General features: G+C 39.8%; 1 protein-coding gene across 1 annotated transcript in view; it reads right to left on the reverse strand.

Annotated features, from left to right (window-relative positions):
• Positions 1-21,713, reverse strand: part of TRPC6 (transient receptor potential cation channel subfamily C member 6) — a 79,450-nt gene extending 57,737 nt beyond the window's left edge. The window contains exon 1 of the mRNA XM_005482594.4: positions 21,430-21,713. Coding sequence (XP_005482651.2) covers positions 21,430-21,572 — 143 coding nt within the window. The 5' untranslated portion in view covers positions 21,573-21,713. The remainder of the gene's footprint in view (positions 1-21,429) is intronic.
• Positions 21,714-25,131: the final 3,418 nt, after the last annotated feature.

Below are 25,131 nucleotides of genomic sequence, written 5' to 3' on the forward strand. Positions count from 1 at the left end.
TCCAACTCAGCATATTCTGTGATTCTGTGAATTTACACTGCACAAAACAGCCTACAGCCACCATGCTGGCAAGAAACTGCAGCTATGGAGTCCATATGACTCCTGCAGTGTCCCATCACTCTGGGATTATGAGGAACAACTGACTGCAGCACTGGAGTACACGTGGGCCAGCAGAGACACAACTACGTGTCTCCAGCAGCGCTGACTGATGATGTGATGGGAATTCTGCAGGAGCCACCTCTGAACTGTCCTGGCTGAAGAGCTCCAGTCCGGTACAAGCCATGACATCTCCATCCAGAAGGAGATGCCCATCATTGCAGAATTACATCAATACACAGATTTAAATTCCACCACTACAAACACAAAACCTTCATAAATCACTTCAATAAATTGATAAGAAGTACCATCTAGAGGAGTTCATGGAAGCAAAACACCCAGAAGAAACACTGCAGACAGTAAAAAAAAAAAAATTACAAAAATAAAAAAACCCAATACACTGTGAGTAACTATTCAATTAAATACTATCATACAATAAATTCGTAAGTGTTGCTCTAGCCAATTTCTCCTTTTTCCTACTATGACCCATTTTGATTTTATTAGAAATATTTGAGAACACATTTACACCTCTATTGTATAACTATAAATATACTGCCTTCCAGCATATTGTCAGAGAAGATTCTTTTCAATGGTTACATTGTGGCTATAATATGCAGCTAGATTAAACTGTCATAGAAGATTTATTTATTAGGATCAAGTCCAAACTCTGCTTTGAAAAATCTGCAGAGTTTTACGGCTCCCTCCCAACCTGCGTATGAGAGGTTCTTTAGTGTAAAGCCAAATGGAGACAGGCAGGGAGGGCAAGATGGAAATGGAGAATGGATACTGTGATCCTGGAAGCTTCCAGGGTATGTGTCAGATGCAGGGCTTTGGAAGTGCGCATGGACAGGTTTAATTAAAAAGCATCAGCTACTCCTTCAGGCTTTCCTTCTAGAATCAGCAGGAAGTGGACTCTTAGAGCAAGGAAAACCAATATAGCAGATGGGGGGCAGAGGGTGTCTTAAGAGACCACTTGTCTCTTACTATCAGTAAACTCTCTACTTAAAATTTTCCCAGGCTGGGACTGGCTGAGTGCTTGGGAGAACACATACAGACACACACTTAAATTTCTCTATCATTTGTTTTTTACATCTCCCCTTTTTAGAGCTAAAGAAAGTCTTCTTTTACAGAACAAAGGAATGTGTTCCTTTAATTGGCACTAGCTGGTACAACATTTTTCACAAGTTTAGTCAACTGTTTGCATGGCACGCCTGTGAGGCTAATCCTCATCGACCTCTACACTGGTTAAAATGAATATTTTACTACAGCCACTCTGCTCAGTTCCAATAAACTCTCTCACTGTTGAGAACAGGGTGGCTCCATGAAAATGAACATTTGGAAACAGGTCCAGAAACACTCTCAATTCTTAAACTGTGAAGGGAATTGTTTGAGACACTGTTATATGGATTATGCAAAAAGCAGGACAAGAAACTTCCCAACTTGTTATACACAAACTAAGAACTGGTATAAGATACAAAGGTCATCAACAGCCTTGTCATCAGGAACTGTGAGGTTGTACCGCTCAAAACTCTGAAAGAAGGCAGCAAGACAAACAACAGAATTAAGAATCTTGGACTTCACGAGAGCAAACGTGACCTTGTTTAGAAAGCTACTCAACAGCATCCTGTGGGAAGGCAAAAAGTCAAGGAGGACTTGTTGGTTTTCAGGACACTCTCCTCAAAAGTATGGAAAGAGCCCTTTGTGATATATTAAAAAAGCACTGAAGGAGGCCAGCACAAATGAACAACAATGTCCTGACTGAGCACAGGTGTAAAAAGGGAGAACAGGGATGGTGGAAAAAGGAGGAAACTATTTGATTCGATACGAAGATACTGTCCAACCACACAGGGATGCAGCTAGGTAAACCAAAGTCTGGGTAAAGTTACAATTAGCAAAGGAAATTAAAAGCACCTCTAAAGGTTTTCAGAGAAACCAAATAGTAAAAAAGGAAGGCTGAAGAGAAGATATGTCCATTACTCAATGTGGCAGTGAACCTAATGGAATGAGTAAGTCTAAAGAGCTTGGTTTTCTTTGCCTTGACAGGCAAAATTTCTCAAGTCTCTGAGCCAACTATCAGAGTGCAGGGGAATAAAGCATTACCTACATTACCAGAATATTAAATTGGACCAATTGGATATACATAAGTACAAGTGATCACATCAGACACATGCGAAGTTGCTGAGGGACCTTGCCAATACCATTGCAAGATTGTCATGTACTATCTTTCAAAGGTTTTGGCATTTGAGAAAAGTTCCTGATTCTTGCAGAAAAAGGCAAATTTCACACCCATTTTCAAAAAAGGACTTCCCCACAGGTAACCAGTGCACAGCTGCAGGTAAATCAGTCCAATCTCAGTATCTCAGGAAGTCTGTGGTAAATTCTCCCAGAAGACATCTCCCACACATGAAGGATAACAAGGTGGAAAAGGCAGCAAATCACACTTGATAACTGGACTTCCTTCCATGACAAGATGTTGGGCTCCCTGCACCAAGCTACAGCTATGGCATCATTGACCTTGATTTAGCAAGGCCTTCAATATGACCCCACAGTAGGGCAGACAAATTGATGCAGTATGGTTTGGAGAGGGACAGGATAATGTGAGCACAAAATGCCAGGCTATTTAGGCTCAAAGGGTAGCAACAAGCACTACAAAGGCCAGCTACAGCTGGTTACCAGCACCCCTCCTGGAACAACACTAGTATTTAATAGTGTTTAATGTGTGACACGGATGACAAGGCAGAGCACACCTTTGGGAAGATGGTGGGAGCATCAACACACTGCTAGGTAGGGCTGCTGTTCAAAGGACAGACCACAGAAATGGGCCAAATGTAGCACCACAAACTTCATCAAAGGCAGTTGTGAAGTCTATGTCCAGGACAGATTAAAGCAACACAGCAAGCTGGAGAACAACTGGAGAATACACAGCATTCCACAGAAGATGTGAAGATCCTCAGGGTAAAGAGGACTCAGCAATGTATCCCTCTGGCAAGGACAATGAACCCTGTACGGCGCTGTATCAGTAACAGCACTACCAGCAGATCAAGGGAAGTCACCCTTATCCTTTTCTGGGCACTGCTGAGACTCTGATGGGCACATTTGGAGTACTGTGTCCAGTTCTGGACTCACATGGCAAAAGTAAGACATGAACACAACAGGGCAAGGCCAGCAAGTGCTCAACAGTGCTGGAGCTCAAGAAATGAAAGAAGAGATTGAGGAAACTGTTGTTAACCGCCTTGAAGGAAAGAAAGCTGAGGTAAAGATCTTACTGCTTTCTATAAAGACCTGCTGGAAGGATATGAAAATAACTGAGCCAGACTCATCTCAGTGAAAGGACAAGATGGAATAAGCAGAAGTTGCAACACAGGATATTCTGATTTTGTTTAAAGAAAAAATGCTCTCCCCTGGCACAGACTGACAAAATAATTTGTGGAGTCTCCACTGCTGGAGACTGAAATCGTTCAAACTCAGCTGAACAATACCATGTGCAACATGAACTAGCTGGATCTTCTCTGAGCAAATAAATAAGTATATTTTGGAATAATAAATAAGTATATTTTGGAAGCAGAGAAACATAAGAAACAGGAACTGTTTCTGAGAGGTAACTATGTTACAAGTGATTGAATATGGACCAAATCATCACCAGCAAGGTGTGGTGTGTGGTAATAAATTATTAAAAGTCGAGAAAAGTGCTATTGAAAAAAAACTGAAGGAACTGGATAGCTGTTTCTTGATCTGGGAGGACCTCCACTGCACAAAAAATTTCCAGACACATAATGCTTCAAAGACAAAAGAAAAAAATATTTCCTTGAACTAGGCAAGGAGTTATATGACGAAAAACTGGAGAAGTTAAACATTTGGAAACCAGAATTCAACTCTTATTTCCTTCCACCAAGCAATTTCTTCAATGACAACAGTATTTCCTAACTTAACAAATAAATTCCTATATGACATTATATCAAATGGATTACTGAGGCCTGGTACATTAACTCTTACTGACCTTCTTATTAATATACAATTAATCTTGCAGTAGCTGGCAATTTGTTACATTTAATTTTGTCATATTATTCCTTTCTTCAATTTTCTGTCTAAAACTTTGTATTCTGTTCTTAAAATGGGGCTGGTATATCTACCAGTAGTCACAAAATATCACCCCTATCTGATAGAGCTATTAAAAACTGAAATGGCAAAGAAAAGATTGCGTGCCTTTAGAACTGAAAACTTCTGATAGGCTTTGAAAAAATTATTTTAATATTTTCCATATTCCCTTTATAACATTTTGAATCAACTCCACAAACATGAAATTTCATTTTAAGAGACAGACTTCTAATTCTTCCTCTGAGCATCTATCTGACTGAAATGTAGCTTATTTTTTACCAATTGTATTTCATAAATTTCTAGTTACTGGCCATACTTAGGATGCCTAAGCTTGTGTGAAGGTGAAAGGGCTTCTAAATTTTAAGGACTCCAGCTGGTGATCTACACAACCCTTTGACATTTCAATACCCACATGAGAATATGTTACAGAGCCTTTCTACTGTGAATTATTGTGTCAAGTGCAATAATGCCTTCAGGCTCTAAACGGGAATTTTGGTCATTGAAATGTACATTTTAGAGTAAAGAAAGCACAGATAATAATCTGCTTCACTAAACTTGCCCTAGGATATGGAAGTCACAGTCAAGTTCCTGAGTTGGAAACCCACACCTACTGCATAAAAACAAATCATGACCTCTATCTGGTTCAGAAAGTCACAAAATCAAAATTTGATCAACTCACAATATAGAAGTCCCTAAAGAAAGCTCTCAGCCAGATAGTGTACTATACATATTGAGATGTAACTTTAAAATTGAGAATGTTTCAGTGTTTTTCAGGCTTAAAGGTCACCATTAACTTTCCTTGAAGTTATTACACTTGTAACTGGAAAAATACAGCTAAATGAGTACTGAATAGCTGATAACCTAGTACTTTTTCAGTAGGATAACACTTGAAGGAATGCACATAAAACATTCTGCCACGATCATACACAGGCAACTTTATCAAACCTTGAAGCTTACATTAGGAAATTCATTTGAAAGTCACAAAATCAGAGATCTTTTAAATCCAGTGCCAGAAAAAATAAACAAAGACATTTATTCTCACAGTAGTTATAGTTGCCCATGCAGTAAGTTCCTCATTCTGTAAGTGGTATTACAATCTGAGCATACATAATCAGAAAAATTAATCTTCACTTTCTTAAAATAAATTTACTATTTGGAAGGCTTTGAATCTATGAAAAAACTGCTTTTTAAAGTTCATAATAAGTTAGTCTTCAAATAAAATATATCTCAGTGTTGTCCATCTATATAAACTTTGCACAAACACTGCTCCCTTCCCACAGTCAATGCCATAAATAAGGGTGATCTCAGGATGGTGCAAGCTGTTACAAAACTACTCTGTTTTTCCCAGTTATGCTCTCATGCATAAATTCCCATTATTCCCATTATATTTATCTGTGTCTCAATTGCATTTATGACATCATCTGTACCATGATTCCCAAGAATTGTTTTTGTCAATGATAGGAACTCCAAAGATAAACATAAAGAGGCCTGAACTGACATTAAAGAAAGTGGATGACAGTGAACTTATTTTTTGTAGTTTTGTAAATTAGAAATCATCCAGTCATCCACTTAACAACAAAAAATGCAAATTTTTAAGGTTCTCAAATCAAAACACAACACCCCTCACAAGACACAGACAAAAGGCAGTTCAAGCAGTAAGAATGTAAGTCATCCAGGCAATTGAGAATCCACACAGCCCTTCAGCCTGCACAAGGAAAACCCAACCAGTCAATATCTGAAGAAGTGCAGGAAACAGAGCACAATTTTTATAACTAGAAATGAAAGTGTTACATAAATCCGGCAATACCCAGTCAAATACACTCCACCTTCAATAAACAATCTGCAGGGATGTGAGATGGATAAACAAAGCTGAAACTCAAGAGGTTGAAGGCTACTGCAGGAGAACTGTACAACAGCACTTGTTCTCCCATCCTGACTGTCATCTGTAAGAATATCTGAAGTTCTGTCAGTAGATACTTCAACAATTTGTCTAAAGCCAAGATACACTCTATGTTTTTAATTACTTTCTCGGATATATCCAGGTTTTAGTGTATAAGTACTGCAATTTGCGCTTCAAAATTAATTCAGTGGCTGATTTTTTTTCCCTGTAGTCAGCAGGCCTTATTCTCAATTTCTTGCTCTTCAACCAGACATGAAACATTGTGACTCTCTGCACTGACTCTACTGTGAGTTAACACCACTACTCAGGGATGACATATTTAAATTGTCAGGTAGCAAGAAGAAAGCATCACTATTAAATTAATTCTCATTCTAATACTTTACAGTCAATAAAACCTCTTAGGAGATAAAAATCCTACTGTTCATCTCTGCCAGATCATTTTTCAATCTTCATTTATGCAAATAATCTTGTTTTTAACCCCTTTAAAACTGCAAAACTGATAACTGCATTAATGCCTTATAACATGCTTTATAAAATCCACACACAGAAACAGATTAGCTCAATAAAAGTAAAATAGTTCCATGCCTATCCATCCTTCTGTCAAATCATGTAAGCACGGTTAACTAATGTTAAATGCCAGAACTAAATTTTTATGTCTTTCAAAATTTCTCAGTCATATTATTATCAACTCCATTAAATGACTCATTAATATTCAATTAAATACTAGAGAAAATTTAATTTATTGCTTCCAAATGTAATAAACCATAAAAATTATTAAAAACATTTAGAAGCACACAATGCCAGAATCATGTTTAGGAGTGTGATACAATATGTGCACTAGGAAAATGAAATGAATTGGTTTCGTATATTTAAAAGTCCATTTTTTAAGGTCTGTAAGATGAATATACTAAATATGTGAAACTAGAAAAAATATTTTTGTAGAAGAATAGTAAAGTATTAGGGTGGGTTTTTTCCACTTCCATTTATGTAACTAAAGTCTAAGTTCATAAAAGTAGTTTGTTGCTTTTCACTTTAGTTGCCTTAGGACTATTAAGACTTAAACACAGGGTAAAGTGCTTTCTGAATTGGAGGGGTCTTAAGGTTGAATACACATTTATGGGTAGGCTTAGATAATTTACATTTTCAGATTACTTCCACTGCTCCCTACATATCTTTTGTGTACAGATTAATTCAGAATTTTAAAGAACTACAGTTTAAGCACAGAGAATCCCATTTGTCACAACAAACTAGTAGCTATCAAGTGCCTTGTAGTCCTCTCATTTTTAAGCTGCTCACAATGATTCTTTCATGCATTTCTGGTCATAAGTTAATAATATTCTGCTTGAATGGAGCCCCTATACTCAGACCCAGCCTCAGAAGAAGCAGCAGCTTCTCTAATACGGCTTGCCTGCTGCCCACATCTGGAATTTTACCTCCCTGGACACAAAACCAGATAAACAGTTCTGCGTGTGCCAGTGCACCCCACAAGGCTGGCTACCTCAGACACCCCTTTTATGCACCTGTGGGACTGAGACATGGTCCTGTCTTCTCCCTGACCCTCTCTGCACCTCTGGGTAAGCCTACTGAAGGATATCCAGCCAGAAGGGCCATGCATTTCCTTAGCTCAGAAGCTACAAGACCCCTTAGGGACCTTAATCCCAAGTGATGGGGAGGGAGAAGGAACTCCAGACTGCTTGCCTTTGTGCAATTCTTACCATGTAAGGTCCAGGGACCATCCACTCACGGAATTTTCAGCAGGTGAGGATAAACACAACAATACAGTGACAGGATAACACAAGCTTCTGCTGGCATTGTCAAGAGCTCTGCTGAACTCTCTACTTTGATCATTTAACGATAGACGGTAACTTCCTTTAATTCCAATTAATGCCATCTATTTTCAAAAAGAGGAACAGATATGAGCATGTGCATACGTTACATACGTATCTATAAAAGGAAGGAAAACAAACATTTATCACATAGTAGAGATAACAGAGCTCATCCTAGACACTGGATATATTTAAATCCAAATGCAATACAGCAATCCAGGAACTGCATCAGGGGATACAAGCACAAGTTGAAACACTGAACAGAATTCAGACCAAACTCACAATGTCTTGCTTTATTCCTCTTCCCTGGTCTTCTAGAGGTATGAATTACTTCTGGCATGAGTCAGACACCATTTTCACCAATAGCTTAGCACAGTTTATTTTACAGCTGTAGTTCTAAGCAACAGGGTAGGGTATCAGCAAAAAATGTCAGAGAAACACAAAAACCATCTTGAACAGGAGGCCTGGAGATGATTAGAAAAATAACAAATAAAGTAATGCAAAACACCTTAAAAAGACAGCTCTTCAGGTAGCTGCTTCCTCTATTACTCAGTCAGAGGAATGCTGCAGAAGGTAATAAGTCTAAATACATTGCTTTCACTTTATTTTTATAAAGGTTTATTAATTTTAGCTAGTCACATTTTTTAATTACTTGTTCTAAACCAAGACTACTGGGCATCCTTTAAGAAAAACATGCACAGAGCCTCAGTAGGATTGTTCTTATCCTCTGTAAGGATAAGAAAGCCCAGAGTTCACAACAAAACCCCATCAAGTTGCAAAGTACAAATCCCAGACAGGAAACAACATGGTAACTAAGATTACTCCAATATTTCCACATGCAATGCAAGTAAAGATAGAAAAGAGTGGAACAAAATGAAAAAAAAAATGCTAACTGAATGAGGGGGAACACACCTACATGGTTTAACCATAAAGCCTACAGTGAATGACACAAAACAGTAAGTCTGTAACAGGGCAGATCAACATGCCCTCCAGTCAGCACTGAACTAGCACTCCAACACAGGAATAAATTATGCCTTAATCAGATTAGTCAGCTTCCGGGTTGTAATAAAAAATTGAGTATTTCTTTTACCCTCAGAAGATCTATTCAGTCTGTATTTCTTTCTTGTAGACCTGACTACTAATATCAAATGTAACTGAAATCTGAGGAAAACTGCAAATATGAAATATAACAGCCCTGAGATCTCATCAAATTCCTAGGTAGAGTCTCCACATTCGGAATCTTTCATGGTGAAATACTATTCAGAGTACATTCATTTTTTTTTTTCATTTCAGATGCTATTCCTTTTTAATAAATATAATATATTTCAATATATTCTCCTTTGTGTATCTCTAACTAATCTTGACCTGTCATGGATGAAGGCTCTGAACTGAAGACAACTGCCAATAAAATAAGGATGGGAGAAAATATGGATTTTAACATCATGGATCCTCCAAGCTGAATATATGCCTCATGATTGCAGGAGAACTGGAATAATTTATGAGTGCATGCAATTGTGAATAAAAGGGACTGGACATGAAATAAAAGCTGTGCAAACAACTGATGAGGAAAATGACAAGCAACAACCTCAGGACTACTAAGGAAAAAGTACTAAAGATCTTTTAAACATCTGAATAGAAAAGAGCAATAGGAAAATCTATAGGAATTGGATGAGCCATCAGGGGTTTAGTGACAGAGCTGCTTCCTTCTGCAGAAGCAGCATGTGTAGTTTCTGCTTGGCATATGAGGAAGAAGGAACAGTAAGTTTTCTCTGCTTTGCAAAAAAAGTAGAAGAGAGTATAATTATACTAAAGAGAGCAACTAACTAAGAGATAATGTTTCAAATAACAGAGGTATACAATAATATAGCAATTACAAATGAGAAAAAGGTAATGATTAGGATTATTCCAGCAGTCACATTGAACTGATTCAGGAACTTAATATGCTTATCCATTTGTTCTTCCATATACTCCATATAAAATATGTCCATCATCTAATATGAATCTAGGTCTGACCTTGTATTTCTAGAAAATTTAAATTTCACTAAGAAACTGCATTTGTAACTCAACCAATGATGAAAAGGCTGACACTAAATTCAACTTTAGAGAGAACACTAGATCTTCGCAAACTTTTCCTACTTAGAAAAAGTAAAGACTTGCACAACATATGATGCTCATGTCCAGGAGACCATTTTTTTAACAGCTGTGTTTGAAGGAAAATATTGAAGTGTGCCTATTGATGCTCCTCCTGCATCTCTGTTAGGAATAAGCCATTTTCATCATGTAAATGTGATGTACTTCTAATTAAAGAATCCAAGCAGTAGCATTAAATTTACCTTAACATGCACACAATTAAAACTGCAGCAGTGCAACTTCAGGGTGAGTAGGAGTTCCTGCAGAAGATCTTAGCATTTCAATGTGTGCATATGTAAAAGGGAAAGCAGTAGGAAAAAAGGGAGTTACTTTGGTTTACTTATAATGTTTGTAATTACTGTTATGCAAATTAATTACCTTATAAGAATAAAGAAACAATGATGATGTTTATTGTTCCCTGATATGCACAAGTACTTGGTATCATGACCTCACTGACACTTTAAGAGAAAACAGATTGGTGGCAAGTCACACACACAGTTCCAGCAGGAAAAAATCATTTGGCTTTCTCCTCTCTGAGATGTAATGGTGACTGCAGCACAGAGCACAAGTTACAAAAGAGCTGTGATCAGATTTGATAGATCAAAGGCATAGAATGAGACCTTTAACAGCTACCGTTACTTTAGAATTGCAGAATATTTTGCAGAACATGTGACATTTGCAAACACTGTCACTCAGAAGAGATTCCCTGGCCTCCACTGAACACCATGTTGCTTTTGATTCCACAGAACAGAAGAAATCCATGAACTAGCTAGCCACATGACAATGTTATTAGCTCTTGTTGCACTCCAGTCAGGTAATAATAATAGAATAGCATGGGGAGGATTTTACAATCACTAGACAAAGACTGTTATTATAGCTAAAATCAAGAAGTTTGCTTTCACTGGGAGAAAATAAAGTTTCAGAATATACAGAGAAAACCTTGAGACCTTTATCTTCAAGAAAAAATCATAAGGAAGAGAAGCAAGAAGAGTTCTGCCTTGCTAATATTTTTCTGGCAGGTAGCTGCTGTGGATTGAGATTTCTGTTTTTCCTGAGATGAAACTGGTCTTGCAACTTGGTCCTTTTTTGACACCCTACAAACCTACCTTACTGCTAAATAATTCACTACACTGAAATACTGACATGAGAAGTTTTCCCAAGAGGTATTTATTCAAACTGACAGATTGATTCAAACTGTAAGAATTTGGAGCACTTAGCTTTGGGTACAATGGTAAATACCAATCAAAACCAGTTCTCACATGTCCTACTTATTATCAAATTATACTGGATTTGTAACATGCTTCAGAGAAGAACTGTAATTTAATTAAAACTTTCCTTAGTTAAATAGTGTTAAGTGATAAAGAATGATGATTCTAACATTCAAAGAATCGAGTGAATCAAAGCAGAATAACAATGTACACCGTTTTTTAGCATGAAATCGCATGGGCACTAGCGGAGCTAAGACTTATACAGTACTTGTTTGTTGGGATGGAAGGGAACTCTCCTCCTGGAGAAATGAAGTACATCAGGAGAAATAAGAATCAAAGGGCCTTTTCATTTATTTGGTGCTGTACACAGGTTCTGAAAAAAAAAAAAACAACCTCATCAGGAATTCTTCTTGTTTGTCTAACTGCCTAACCTCACTTAACAGATTTTAACCAAATACATTAAAATTAAGGGGACAAGGGGAGGCTCCATTACCTGAATCCAAACTTGCACATTGTAGAGGAGAGGAAAGCATTTGTATGGTTGCTTTGTAACTGATCTGGAATGTACAGCTTTGCATCGTTCCACAGCACAATTAGCCACATTTTCCCACTGAAGGGAGACAGAACTGTAGTTTTGGTCACAATCGCTTTGCCTGGGCTGGTCTCTTGAGAGAACACCATGAGCTGAACACCAACAAGCAGATACACCCTGAGCACTGCCCAGGGACTCAAGTCATGTCTGCAGAGCAGGAAAGAGTTCAGCAGAGCTGGAGCTGCCCTCTACAGCCACCCTGCGGGGGATTCAAAAGCAGTTAATATTGGATCAACCCATGCATGATTTATGGTGGCTTCAACAAACCAAATGCAAACATTCTTATTTCAGCCATATTGAAACACTTTTGATCAAAAAGCCAATGGAGAATACTTCTGAGAACAGTGCTGTCAAGACTTATTTGGAGAAAAAGAATGAAAGTGATTCTTTAAACCATGAAAACAGATACTAAACCAGTAACATTCCACATGAGCAGAAGTTTCAGATTTACTCAGCCTTCATTTTTACATAGCACTTGGGAAATGGGAACACAGACTTCCTCTATATCCTGTATTGGAAAAATGAAATTGTTCTTTTTTGGCCAGACATAAAAGGTGACATCCAAGAAGAAGGGAAGGGGAAGGAAATAAACCCAAAAGACAAAACACGCACTTTCGGAGTTTTACTTACAATTTTTATTTACTGAGAAACTGGATTTTTTTTCTCATGATCCTCCTGTAAGTGTTATGTGATGTACTCTCTGGAGCAGCAGTAAGTGCAGCAGCAGTTAAGTGCAAAAGTGTGATGAGCAGAGGGCCATGCTCTCATGCAGCAGTAATGTCTGGGATATAAAGATATTCTAGTTGACATATCATTTCTCTAGATGCTGCACACGAAAAGTGTCATAAAAATAGTCTTACCATCCTTCTCCACCACTCTGCAATGTCCCATTCCTGTACACAAGAACATAAAGCAGCTGCATGTGTCTTTACTGCTTTCTGGAAATTACCTTGAATTTCTAGGAAGATGCTAATTGATGACTGGAGACAGGTGGGGAAAAGGCAGTCTTATTTTGGACATCCACAAGTTTCTCGATTCCTTTTAACCATCTCCTCCAGTTACATAGCTTTTAGCACCTTGCCTTTTTTTTTTTTTTGTAAGGTATTTAGCAGTCATAATTTCCTATTTACTGCCTCTTATATTCTCAAAAGTAGTACTTTTAAGAATATTGGAATAATACTAGATGTTTTCTTTTAACTTTTGTCTCAGTCTTGGGCTCAGGGGCTACTGAGCAGAGCGAGAGGTAAGGTGATCCCATCAATCACTGACTCTTCAGCCAGGACAGTGACATCTGCTAGCATATCTGAACATATTCCACTAATGACCCATAGCTTATACTCAGGACAAATGTTATGACTACAGCAACACGAGAAGCAGCCCAAGGAGCACGACAAAAAGCTGTGCTTACCTGAACAAACAGGCAGTGTGACATGATCACACAGCTGGCGTGATCCTGACTGCTTGCTATCACAACACAGCAGAGAAGTACAGCCCCAGCAGGCACAGAGGCAGGATCCCAACCCTGCATCACATGCAAAAAGAGCCACCCCATGCCCCTCACCAGCAGCAGCCTGCTGCTGAGTCTGCATGAGAGCTTGCACAGATGGGTACATTTCCATTTTCAGATGGCACTCAGCACTACTAATCTTGTTCCATATTTCTTAGAATAAAGAGCACTCAGCTGACTGTGCCACTGCCAAGGGGCTGTCTGGTTGGAAATCCATATTTGGGGCAACATTCCCCCTATGCCAATATAATATTGATAGATTCAGAAGAATTATTCCAGACACAGAAATTATTCAGAAATTACATCTCACTCAACAAAAGACACTTTGCCGTTGAATCTGTCATGTAATTCTCATTCCCCAAAAGTGTCCTCAGGCCTCTAAACACATACAGAAACTGGACCACATGCCTCTGCAGTGATTCTACTTCCCCTTCTCCTCAATGTGTACTTCCATGCCTTTTCTGGCCCTCTGGAGATATCAAGACCTGTATGCAGTCAGAAATCTTGTCACAGAGTTTGAAAAAGGCACACAGACACCCAGCAGTGCTGCTTCCAGCACCTTCCTTACTGAGCTATGCCCTGCACAAAGCTAGTTAAACCACAAAGGATATTCTTTCCCTCTATGGCATTATCACTGATAACAAGAAATTTCAGCTGGTTTTTAGATTAGATGTAAAATCAGTAAAACAGAAACCTCAGGTCATGAAAGATCCTCAGACAGTTTTGTAAAATGAGAGGCATTAGCCTTGTCTCTAAATCCTTGCCTAGGTTATTTTTTTTTAGTTTCTCTTCCTGTTATGCATTAAATGGTGTTGCTGATTCTAGGATGGAAGTGGTTGTGGGGTAAGAAATCCCAGTGTATATTTTATATATCAACTTGTTAGGTAAGATCATTATTATTTTATCATACAAAGAAGTTCTGAAATTTCACTGTCACATCATTTGCTGTTTACCTACAAATGTGCTCACATCAGATGTTGCTAAATGATTAAATAGCTGTCTAACTTAAACCTCTGAAATTCTTTCCTGAAGAAAAGTAGGAAACATTAACTTCTTCAGCTTTTTACCATATTCAGCATTCATTCTGCAGACCTGGAGACACTGATATTGCTGACTTTTTTGTTAGAAGTGCTCTGCAAAATGTTTCAAATAATCTAAACTCTATCTTCAGAAACTTAAGTCCCTCTCCCCTCCTAATTTTGGTGGTTTTATTTGTTGCTTAGATGTCAGTTCAAGATACTGCTAATTTTGCTCCAACATATCTGCCATGTTGTTGCAACTCCTTAGACTTCCCTGGGAAGCAAGAGCTTGTTACAGTCTCCCAGCCCCACTGACATCCAAGGGACTTGGACAGTAATATGGATTACAGCCCAAGTTTTCCAGAGCTTTTGATCCTGAAGTGAGAACATCTCATGATGAGAAGCCACACAAAATACCCAGTATCCTTGAAAAGCTTCATCCCGTGCTTACTACTTGAAAATGAAGTCATATCAGTTAAGGTTTTTAAGTGTTACTGCACTTCAATTGTATTTTTATCAAGGGTTGTTGCAATTTTTAACTCATATTTCCACACTTAGAAGAGAGAAAACAAATTTTTCTCTTGTACGGGGAGAAGTACTATTGCAAAACTCACTTGAGACGCACAAGATTCACTCTAAGACTCACAATAATAGCAGCAGTCTTGAAAAACTGTCCTGAGTAATTAAAAGGAAACTTGTTCTTAAAGGGAGAGGAATATAAAATCTACAGAGAGGAAGAGTTCCTGCTGCCTTCCCACAGCCTACCACAGATTTATTCAGGATAACTAGATAACCCAGTCTCCAGTGGAGCAGGATGATCCTTTGCAGAGCCTGAAAGAACCCTGTGAGCAACCACCCTACTCTGTGTGCTCCTGCAGGACAGAGGAAAGCAAAAGACAAGCAGTGGACATGGCACAGGCAGATCCCCCAGCATTCAGAATTATCCTTCAGGGCTAAGAGAAGCTTGAGAGTTCTCAGAGCACAGGATTTCTCTTTGAATAAACCCCACTGGTATAGCACACATGTAACTTTCCAAAACTCCTCTCCCATATATCCCCAAATAAAGCTCTATAACCTTTCAATTACCATTTCAAAAGCTTTTTGCATGTAATATACTTTGATCATTGTGGTTTCACTGCAATTAACTATAAATTAATAAATCCAGATGGAAAAAAACCCCAAGAAACATAACTTAAACTCACAGACAAAACAACAACCTTAGCAAATGAAGATAATAAACTAGAAATTTCTAGTGTGTGTTTCTTTCATTAAGACATTTTTTATAATACTTGAAAATTGAAAGTAATTTTAAGTTCTCTTAAGGAAGAAAAGCATGTAACTAAAGACAAGAGGGAAAGACTTTAATTTAAACTAAAAAAGGAGATAGTTGATTAGCTGTGAGGAAGAAATTCTTTACTCAGAGGGTTCTGAGACAACTGGCACAGGTTCCCCAGAGAAGCTGGGAATGTTCCATACCTGGAAGTGTCCAAGGCCAGGTTGGATGGAGCTCTGAGCAAGCTGATCTAATGGGTGCCATCCCTGCCCATAGCAGGGATGTTGGGATTAGATGACAATCTTTAAGATCTCCCCCATACCAAATCCTTCTAGGTTTTGTAACACAGCACAAAGCTTTATGGAAATTCTCCAGACTGGATAGTCTGCAAAATTGTTAGTGCTGGAGCAGCACCAGGCCTTGTGGTCCGCATTGTTTTCTACAGATCAACCATGATCCTTTGGTTTATGATCCTTCTTTCTACTTCCTTGAAAGGCCTCATAGATGCTAAATATTTTGTAAATATCCTCACTTCTCTGTTCTCTTCACTAAGGTAAATACTGACATCAAACGCAGTGTTTAATCAAGTTCTAAGACCAAACTGAACTCCAGACATGCTCTTCTGAGCTGGCATCATCTGAGCTGACAACGACAATATTGATATTTTATTCATATGAGTAATTTTTTTTAACAAAAAGGAACTACTCTTCAGAAAACAAGCTATCTACTTCCCACACAGCTTTGAGAAAGCACCTAAAAATGACAATACTTGATATGCCATTATTTCACTTATTCGGAGTTCTTGTAGTAAATCTCACATTTTATTCTTAATGCCAAAGCTTGCCTTTTGGCTATTTTTTCCAATTTTGACAAAAATGTATTCAAACATATCAGACTAGGGGTTACAATACAGCTGCGCTGACAAATGCACTATTAGTAGAAAAAATGTTATTGGACAGAAATGGATATGGAAGGTAAGCCCAGACCCAGACCTTAGTCAGTCATCTTCACATTATATTCCACACATTTTATTTCACTAAAAATAATATACTTGATTGTGTATGTCAGTGCTAAACAAATAATAAACTTTCTACTTCAAGACAAAAATGTTAATCCATTCCAGAGAACACTGCCTGTCATTTAATTACCATTAAGCTTTTTGTCCACATTAAATTATCAAAACTTAGATTTAAACACTGCTTATCAACGCAAATCCTTTAAGCCTCCTGTTGAGTGGACTCTGTGTAGCAACGGCTACACCCACAGTAAGGTTTGTAAGTGCACAAACCTGTATATAAAACTCACTGTGTGCACTTCCAGTTTAAAGCCTTCTGCTAAGGCATTGCCTCACACCGCACAACAGCCTGAGGTATGAAAGCAAAAGAATTTGATGGACACGGTTTAACCACCAAACTCTTCTTTTGCTCATGTTTGCAGAGCTGCAAAGTCTAACACAGCCTGATGATGCAGACCCACCATGCCAAATCATATTTATTTGGGGATACCAATGCTGGCAAAATTCTTCAAGTAGCCAGTTATTATAACCTTCAGCTTCTGTGGTGGGAAATGCTGCTGGGACAATGTTTGACAAACAGCATGCTGGTTATTAACATTTACATTAAAAAGTATGCCATACATATCCCACACATTTCTGAATCATTACTCCACCTTCCTCATTACCTTAAATTTAATGTTAAATAAATTTAACAAATTACTTATATTTTTATGGAAATCTTACAGTTTTATAAAATTATGTCCCCCAGGGAGGCAACTTTCATTTGTTTGGTGACTAAATGAGAGTTAGGGTATAAATAAACTTACAGATATATCACAGTGGCTCAAGAAAAATTATTATTCATAATCATAGCATAGGAAAATGGGTACTGTAGCTGGCCAAAGAAGCTCCCAGTTAAATTACTGAGTGTACACAGTGAACACAAGAGTGCCTAACAGCTAAACCCAAGAAATCCCACAAGCCTGCACCAAAAATGAACACATGTGGGGGAAAAAGTCTACTTAATATGGAATAAATAGGGATATGTGTGATGTGGAAAGTGAAGCATTCTCTTCTACTTATTTGCAGGATACACAGAATGAACTAAAAGCTGGGGGGCTTGATAACAATGTTGTTGTCCTTTTACTTGAGACCTAAGAGATTACATTTAGTCACCCAGAATATGAGAGATTGAGATTTTTTTTCCAGTGCCCAGTATGAATTAGATCCATCAAACGTAAATCACATGATGATTTGTGCATTTGTTCCATACACTAGGCTATAAAAGGAACTGAACCCCCCTCCATACCAACTCTTCTACCTTTTTGATTTCAAGGAGACTATTGCAACATATTTTCAGAAGACAAAGCATCTCATCAAAGAGGCTGACAAACTGAAACACAGCTGCCACATTGTACAGAACTCCCTGAAGAGATTATGTCTAATGAAGAGTCTGGAAAATAATTTTACAGGTCATTTCAAGCAAGACAGTTGAGACTAGAGATAAAAATTACATTATGTCAATGGCAGAAACCATTACATTGCAGGCAGGAAAGAAATCATTAAACATGTTATTTAACAAAGAATAGTTTTTTAAGTATGTACTAGGATTGGTAATTTCAAGAAAGACTTAGCTGGAAAACCACAAAAGTTGAGGAACAGTCTATGTCTCCAGGCAGTTATGCACATCAGAACCCCTTTTCCCGTGTTTTCATCTGATAACTTGTGTGCCTCATTTACTTTACAACTGACATTTTAATACACAATTATCCCTCCTCACATCTATAAGAAAACATCTCTTTTTCACAATGCAAAATATTGTGAAGTATAAATAAGCATTATAACCAGATGTCTGACTGAATTAGTGTCTTCTCACCAGCTTAGTACACTGACAATCTGTCCTTCACTAACATTTTTCCAGCAGGGAACTTTACATACAAGTGCTATCACTTCCAAATCCTACTGCACATCAGCACCCAGACTTGGGGTTAGACATTAAAATGCACTTTCCATCCTGTTTTAAACCTCAAAACTGGCCTTTTTGCCAATGAAATACTTGCACAGGAGGGACAAATCTCAACATATACACATCGTTGCATTCCAGGAGCCGATCTTTTGACATGTGTATTGCAGTGTATTTGTTGACACATAAGGGGCAGGACTCAATGACTAGATGGAATAGCACTACTAGAAAGAAAATGTTTACTTACATATAATTTCTAACACATCTTAGAAGTCTTAAGTCTTAAAAAGTAAGACTTTTGGAGGAAGCAAGTAAGTAAGTAAGTCATCTTTTGGACATAATTTATTTACAAATTCTACAGATTGCCTAGTTTTTAGCTTTCCCACTTAAGGTTCTGAATTCAAAAGAATGGCAGGATTTTTCAGCACAAAATTCCATTCAAATTTTGGTTTGCATCATGACACATGTAAAGGTAAAAGCCTTCCATCCACTGCCAAAAGACTGTGTGACCCTACTTGGCACAGCTGATAAACTCAAGGTACCTTCTTGAGATCTTTTTTGCAGTAAAGATACCTTGGATACAGTAAAGCTGTTCTCCAGAAAGAGGAGCTAAAATACAGGAAATACATCTCTGTAAATGTTTTGTGTTATTATTATCATCCAGAAAATACAGCACTTAACAGCAGTCACAAAACAACACATGAAAAGCATGTGCTACAAACAATGTCCTCAGTAACATCAGCATTAGCACCAAATCACCACGTGAGAAAAACTATTCCTTAGTATCAAGCTACTTTTCAAGCAATAGTCACATGCCATGTTATGCCAGTAAGTATGTTACCCCCTCAGTAATGTTTAAAAGGAGGTAAAACAGCTTTTTTCCATAACAGCATCAGGAAATACCAGTAATTTGAGGATTAAAAAAACAAAAGTAGAGAAAAGTATTCTTACTGCATGTAGGCGATAGAGTATACGGATCATATGCTACACATGGCCCAGCTTATTATTTATTAAATTCTTGGCCATATGAAGGCCTCTAGCAAAACCAATGACTTTTGGTTGAAAAAGCATATCTACAAAATGTACCTGAAATGTGATATAGCTGGAAGTTAGGCAGAAAAATTAAAAAACTGCTTGGTAATCACTGTAGCCTAGAGGAGCCTGTTCACTCACTGCATTCATTCCTGCCAGCCAAGAAAGTCCTGGCAGCGGCCACATGTAGGCATTGCCTATGGATCTCTGCGAAGTGATTCTTTTCCACATCCAGAGAAACCCCAAAGAACAACTTTTCTCCATGCCTAACGTGGATGTGAAAACCAAGCTCTTGATAACTTCCCGTGGTTAGTGCTACCCTGGTTCTACAAAGCAACTAGACTAGGATGCAGGCTGTCCCTACGGCCACTGTGAGGTGATGAGAGACAGTCTCCACACTGAGAGAGTGCTGGACCAGGAGCTGCAGGCACAGGCACTTCTTTCACTTCATTCTTGAAGGGAAATTATCAGCACCCCACAGACTTGCAGACTTTGTTCAAAGCGATGATTTGAAACACTTAACGCAAGCTCTGTCCTCTCACATTTGCATAACCACTCTGAGTGAGTAGATGGCAAAAGAACTTCAGAACTGCCATATTAGTTCAAAGCTTTAGTCCACTAGTGAGAACCGATCTGAACTAAACATCACAAAGCTTTTTTTCTGAAAGGATTCATTAGATATATGCACTAGAATGCACTATGCATTCATATATGCAGGGCTTAAGTCCAATGTGCAGTAATATATGCTGTTACACACAGCTCCATGAGCATACTGAATTAGTGATCCACAAAGACACTCAAGAACAGCAATACAGCAGTAAATTTTGAAAACTCTGGTTTTTCTTAGCTGAGTTGATAAATATTCAAGCACTGTAAGTGCTCCCAGTTTCACTGTTCTTATTCCTTTCCTATATCCAGGTAGCTGTCAAGTGGCTGGTAGGTGGCTCACAGATAAAACAGCAAATATTAGGAGAGCCTGATAACTGTAATTTACCATTTAAGCAATAAAATATAATTTGTAAAAAAGAAAGTACACATCTTCTGGCAATCATCTGAGATTTTAGGACTCATCTTGCATTGCTTAATACCCATTTTCCCCCTGTTGGGTAGCTTCTCCTCAGAAGCATTAAAAAGTGGTAATTACAGTAGTCATGCTGACAGCACATAACCAAAGGGACACTGCCAACACTGAACGCCAATAGACGTGGATGTTAAGTTGTGGTTCCTGGAACCTTTGTAATTTATGTTTACATAATTCAGCTTTTATTGCATATGTTCTTACACTCTGCTTTAAATGATAACTACCTGCCAAAACTCACATAATGAAATTACACAAGGCTACGCGGCCTTAAAGATAATGATACGAGGATGGGGTTTTTTGTAATTATTTTGCAATAATGAAAGGAGGATGGTTTTATGCCCACATCTTCAATGTGTGCTCTCTCGGCGGGAGCAACCGATCACAGGAGTTAACATTTCTCTAATTACATTAAGCCCATCAGACACCATCAGTTCTATGTGCACGTCTCTTGCCCTGCTCTCCACAGCTGAGCCCAAGCCACCCTTCGCCTCCCTGCCAGCGGGAAGGCACCACGCCGTGCTCAGAGGAGACCTGCCAGCGCGGGCACGGCGGTGCCAACGCTGCTCCTCCGCCTTGGCAAGCACAGCTGCTGCCCCGGGGAGGCGCGGGAAGCTGCCAGGTCCCCACACGGCTGCCCACCAGCGCCGACCCCCGCCCGCCGCCCCTGTCCCGCGCAGGGACGGAGCGACCCCGGCGCGGCCGGCGGGACTCACACGGGGTAGAAGGCGTAGGGCGGCAGGGCGCTCTCCTCGCACAGCTCCGCGTCCAGCAGCAGGTAGTCCTGGCTGTCGTTCCGCCGGGCCCCGGGCGCCGGGGAGCTGCCCTTGCGCGGGGCGTAGGGCTGCGCCTGGCTCATGCTGTCCCGCGGCCGAGCTGCGCGGCGGCTCCCTCGGGGCACGCCGGCAGCGCCGCGGAGGCACCGGCGCTCGGGGCCGCGCTGGGCTCTCGCCGGCAGCGCCGCGGCCCCGCTCGCTCCGCGCCCCGGCAGCGAGGGGCTCCCGGCAGCCGGAGCCGCCGCCCGCCGCGCCGCGGGCGAGGCGCAGCTCGGAGCGGGGGCAGCAAAGTTTGCGGCGCGTCAGGCGGCGCGGCTGTCCCCGGCCGGAGGGAAGGGGCGGGAGGTGGGAGGGCAGCGGGCTCCGCTCGCCTCCCCTGGGGCTCCGGTGCCCCCTGCGCGCCTCCCCCGCCGGCGCCGCCGCTCGCTGCGGCCCGCGGCACCGGCCCGGCTGCGCTGGGGGGCTCGCAGCGCTGCCCCGGGCAGGGGCCATGTCCCACCGCCGGACCGAGCCAGCCTCCCGCCGCTTGTGCCGGGCACGGCCCGCGGTGGTCGGCAAGGAACCCCGCCGAACGCTCCCGTGGGAGCTCGGCAGGAGCGGCGGCGCGGCTGGCGGTGGCTCCCCGCGGCTGGGAACAGAACTCCTGCTTGGATTTACAGTGGCTTGGTAGGACAGCCTGTGCTGCACTTGTGTCCTCGTGTAAGTGGCCGAGGAAGAGCATCAGTGAAAATGAATGCTAGTCAAGTACACCCAGAAAATCTGCAACTTTTAAGTCTTCCCCATAAACTGGAAAATTTCATTGGAAATTCTACTTCCTTTTCAGGCTCTTTGCCTCTTTCTTTCATCTCTGAAATATCCTCTTACAAACGCTGTTCACCTGTTTCAGAGAAGAGCTAGTTTATAATCACCTCTAATAACGTCAGTTAAGAGCAGGGGCAAAATATTAAATATCATAGTAAAAAAAGCCCCAAAACAACACAAAATTTTGTAGTAATAGCACTTAAGCAAAACTCAGTCCACTTGTGTTTCTCAGTTCTGTTCACAGCACTTTGTTTGATAATAGTTTGCAAATAAGTAATTACAAACTTTTCTAGGAAAAATTCATGGCACTGAAGAATTAACATCTGACCTTAGGTATCTTCCACGTTAAACATAGTACTTACTATTTCATAAGGGGATATTTAGAATTAAATGTTCCAAATGTATAGCTAAAACATTAGTGCATCCAAATAAAATCACTCCTTCATTCCTGGCCATGTTCACATATTGAATTGCGTTTGTGATGGAGTAGCACACAGCCCTGTACTCTCTAGGCATGCCCACCTTCCCCTGATTTAGTGATGTGCTGAGGAAACAACCGGGCAAGCCCCAGGAGAGTCGTTTGCGAAGCAGGCTGGCACTGCCCCTGCTCTCCAGCAGCCCCAGCCAGCCCGCGGTTTCAGTGCCTGCCTGGGCCGCTGGGATCGGCTCATCCACTGGAACTGCCGGAGCCGGGGCTGTGTGAAGGAACCTGCTGCTCATTTACATTTACATGCTCTTTAGAGGAGGTGCAGAAATACCTGCAGTCAAATTTCTAAAATTTCTTTTGTCCTAGCTATGGCTCTCAAAATTACACTCTAATGAGTTTTGGAAATCTTCCCTTCTTTGCAAACCATTTTTTTCTGTTAAAGGATATTTTATTTTAAATAGGAAGTTTAGTACCAATGATACCATGTGTATTTTGTAATTCTCATGCTGCTACTTCTTTCATATTACTATAAAAACAGACAACACAAAATTATGTGCAGGGTTTACATTTGAGAAATATGTTGTTGATAATATCTCACATTTTTATTGAAAGAAAATTGCTTTCTAGAATACTTTGTGATGGAATCTTGATGTGTTCCACTGTTCTTGTGTGTAACCATTTAATTTCATTTGTTCCACTTTTTTATGAAGAGACAGTACCTCTGCACTTAGCGCTTTTTGTGTATTTCCCAAATCTTTGCAGTTACTTTTTATTTCAAGTAGTCTATTTGATATTAGGCTGTTGTTTCAAATGTTTTCTTTTAGGTACCTTTGTTTTTTCCCTTTCCTTCCCTCTGTTCTTTTTTCTTCTCCCCTCTGGTATATTGTCTTCTTTCTTAAAGTGAGTACCATCCTACTTTGTTGACAGGCATTCATATTCCTTGATTATTTTTTTCAGTCTGCACTAGAGCCAAAAGAGCCACTTTATTTCATTCTGCTGCTTCTTCAGTCTTGTGCCTACTGATTGAATGCCCCTAGATTATTTTCCATCTTCCACATAATACCTGTTCCTCTCTCTCAGCTTCCAGGTGACATTTCTCATTCTCTCAGTTGGTGCCCTTCCTAGATGCCAAACTTTCCTTGGTCTTCACTCTTATTTCAGCCTCATAAGTTCTGGTATTTCCCAAGGCACTCTTACTTTCTCACCAATCCCAAACCTTTCACAAATCCTGAAGCCACACTCAATAGGTGTTATTGATGATACAGTGATGACACAGCTGTGTGATTTTCCAGAAACATTGGACAGATAGATTATAGGAACAAAAAATGTTCAATGCCCTTGAAAGAAAAAAAAAAAAAAAAGATGCTGAGCTGAAATTCTGAATCTTTTCAGCCTGATTTATATTATAAAAAGACATCTTTCAACATACTTGCCCTGTCTCCATTGCCTGGTTACAGGGTGAAAACACGCAGCACTATAGGAGCAGGCCATACTTCAACTAGAGATCAGATAAGCACAGATGTTCTGAAATCTGTGGGTTTTCCAAGAATTACAATATGATGGGAACACTGGCTAAAGGTAGTGTGTCCTTTTGATGTGTTTGTGTTGGAATGGTTCAGGATATGGGAGTGGACTTGCATTTTTTTCTTTTTTTAGGCTAGGGATGATAACTTGTTCTGTAACTATCTGAAAGCTAGTGAGGTTAAAGAGAATTATTTTGGATGCTAAAATGCTGGAATGAAGAAGCAAGGTGTGGTCCTTTTCTTCTGTGAGAGAGAAGAAAAGAAATTCTTAGCAGAGAGTATAACTTTTAACTACTCATTATGCTTTGTGCAGGTCTTTCCTACACCAAATGACATTTATATTTTATTCTGGCTTTCCTAATGACTTGGCATTTCTGTTGCAAAGATGAACATATGCCATTTTTTAATGAATTTACCATTATTGATATTTATGCAGTCATCTATTAGACATTTAAATAGCAAATTGAATTACAATGAAATTGCTGTTCTGGAGAAAGTTATCAGATCTTCACTCTATTATTTCCTGTAAATATGTGTATATATCTATATGTAAAATCAGAGTGAATACTGAACTAGAAAAACCAGCTGTTTTTCCTGAGTCTTTATGTGGTTTGTGTGGCATGGTTTTGGTGGGGGGCCTGCAGGGATGAGTTCTGTGAGAAGCTGCCAGAAGCTTCTCCCATGTCAGATGACATCAGTGCCAGCCAGCTCCAAGACAGACCCACTGCTGGCCAAGGCTGAGCCATCAGCAATGGTGGGAGCACCTCTGTGACAAGGGATTTAAAAATGGGGGGAAATTTCTGCGCAAGAACATTTGCAGCCAGAGAAAGGAGTGAGAGCATGTGAGAGAAACAGCCCTGCAGACCCCAGGGTTGGGGCAGAAGGAGGGGC

The sequence above is a fragment of the Zonotrichia albicollis genome, chromosome 2 (assembly GCF_047830755.1).
Source record: "Zonotrichia albicollis isolate bZonAlb1 chromosome 2, bZonAlb1.hap1, whole genome shotgun sequence".
In the NCBI taxonomy this organism is placed as follows: Eukaryota; Metazoa; Chordata; class Aves; order Passeriformes; family Passerellidae; genus Zonotrichia; species Zonotrichia albicollis.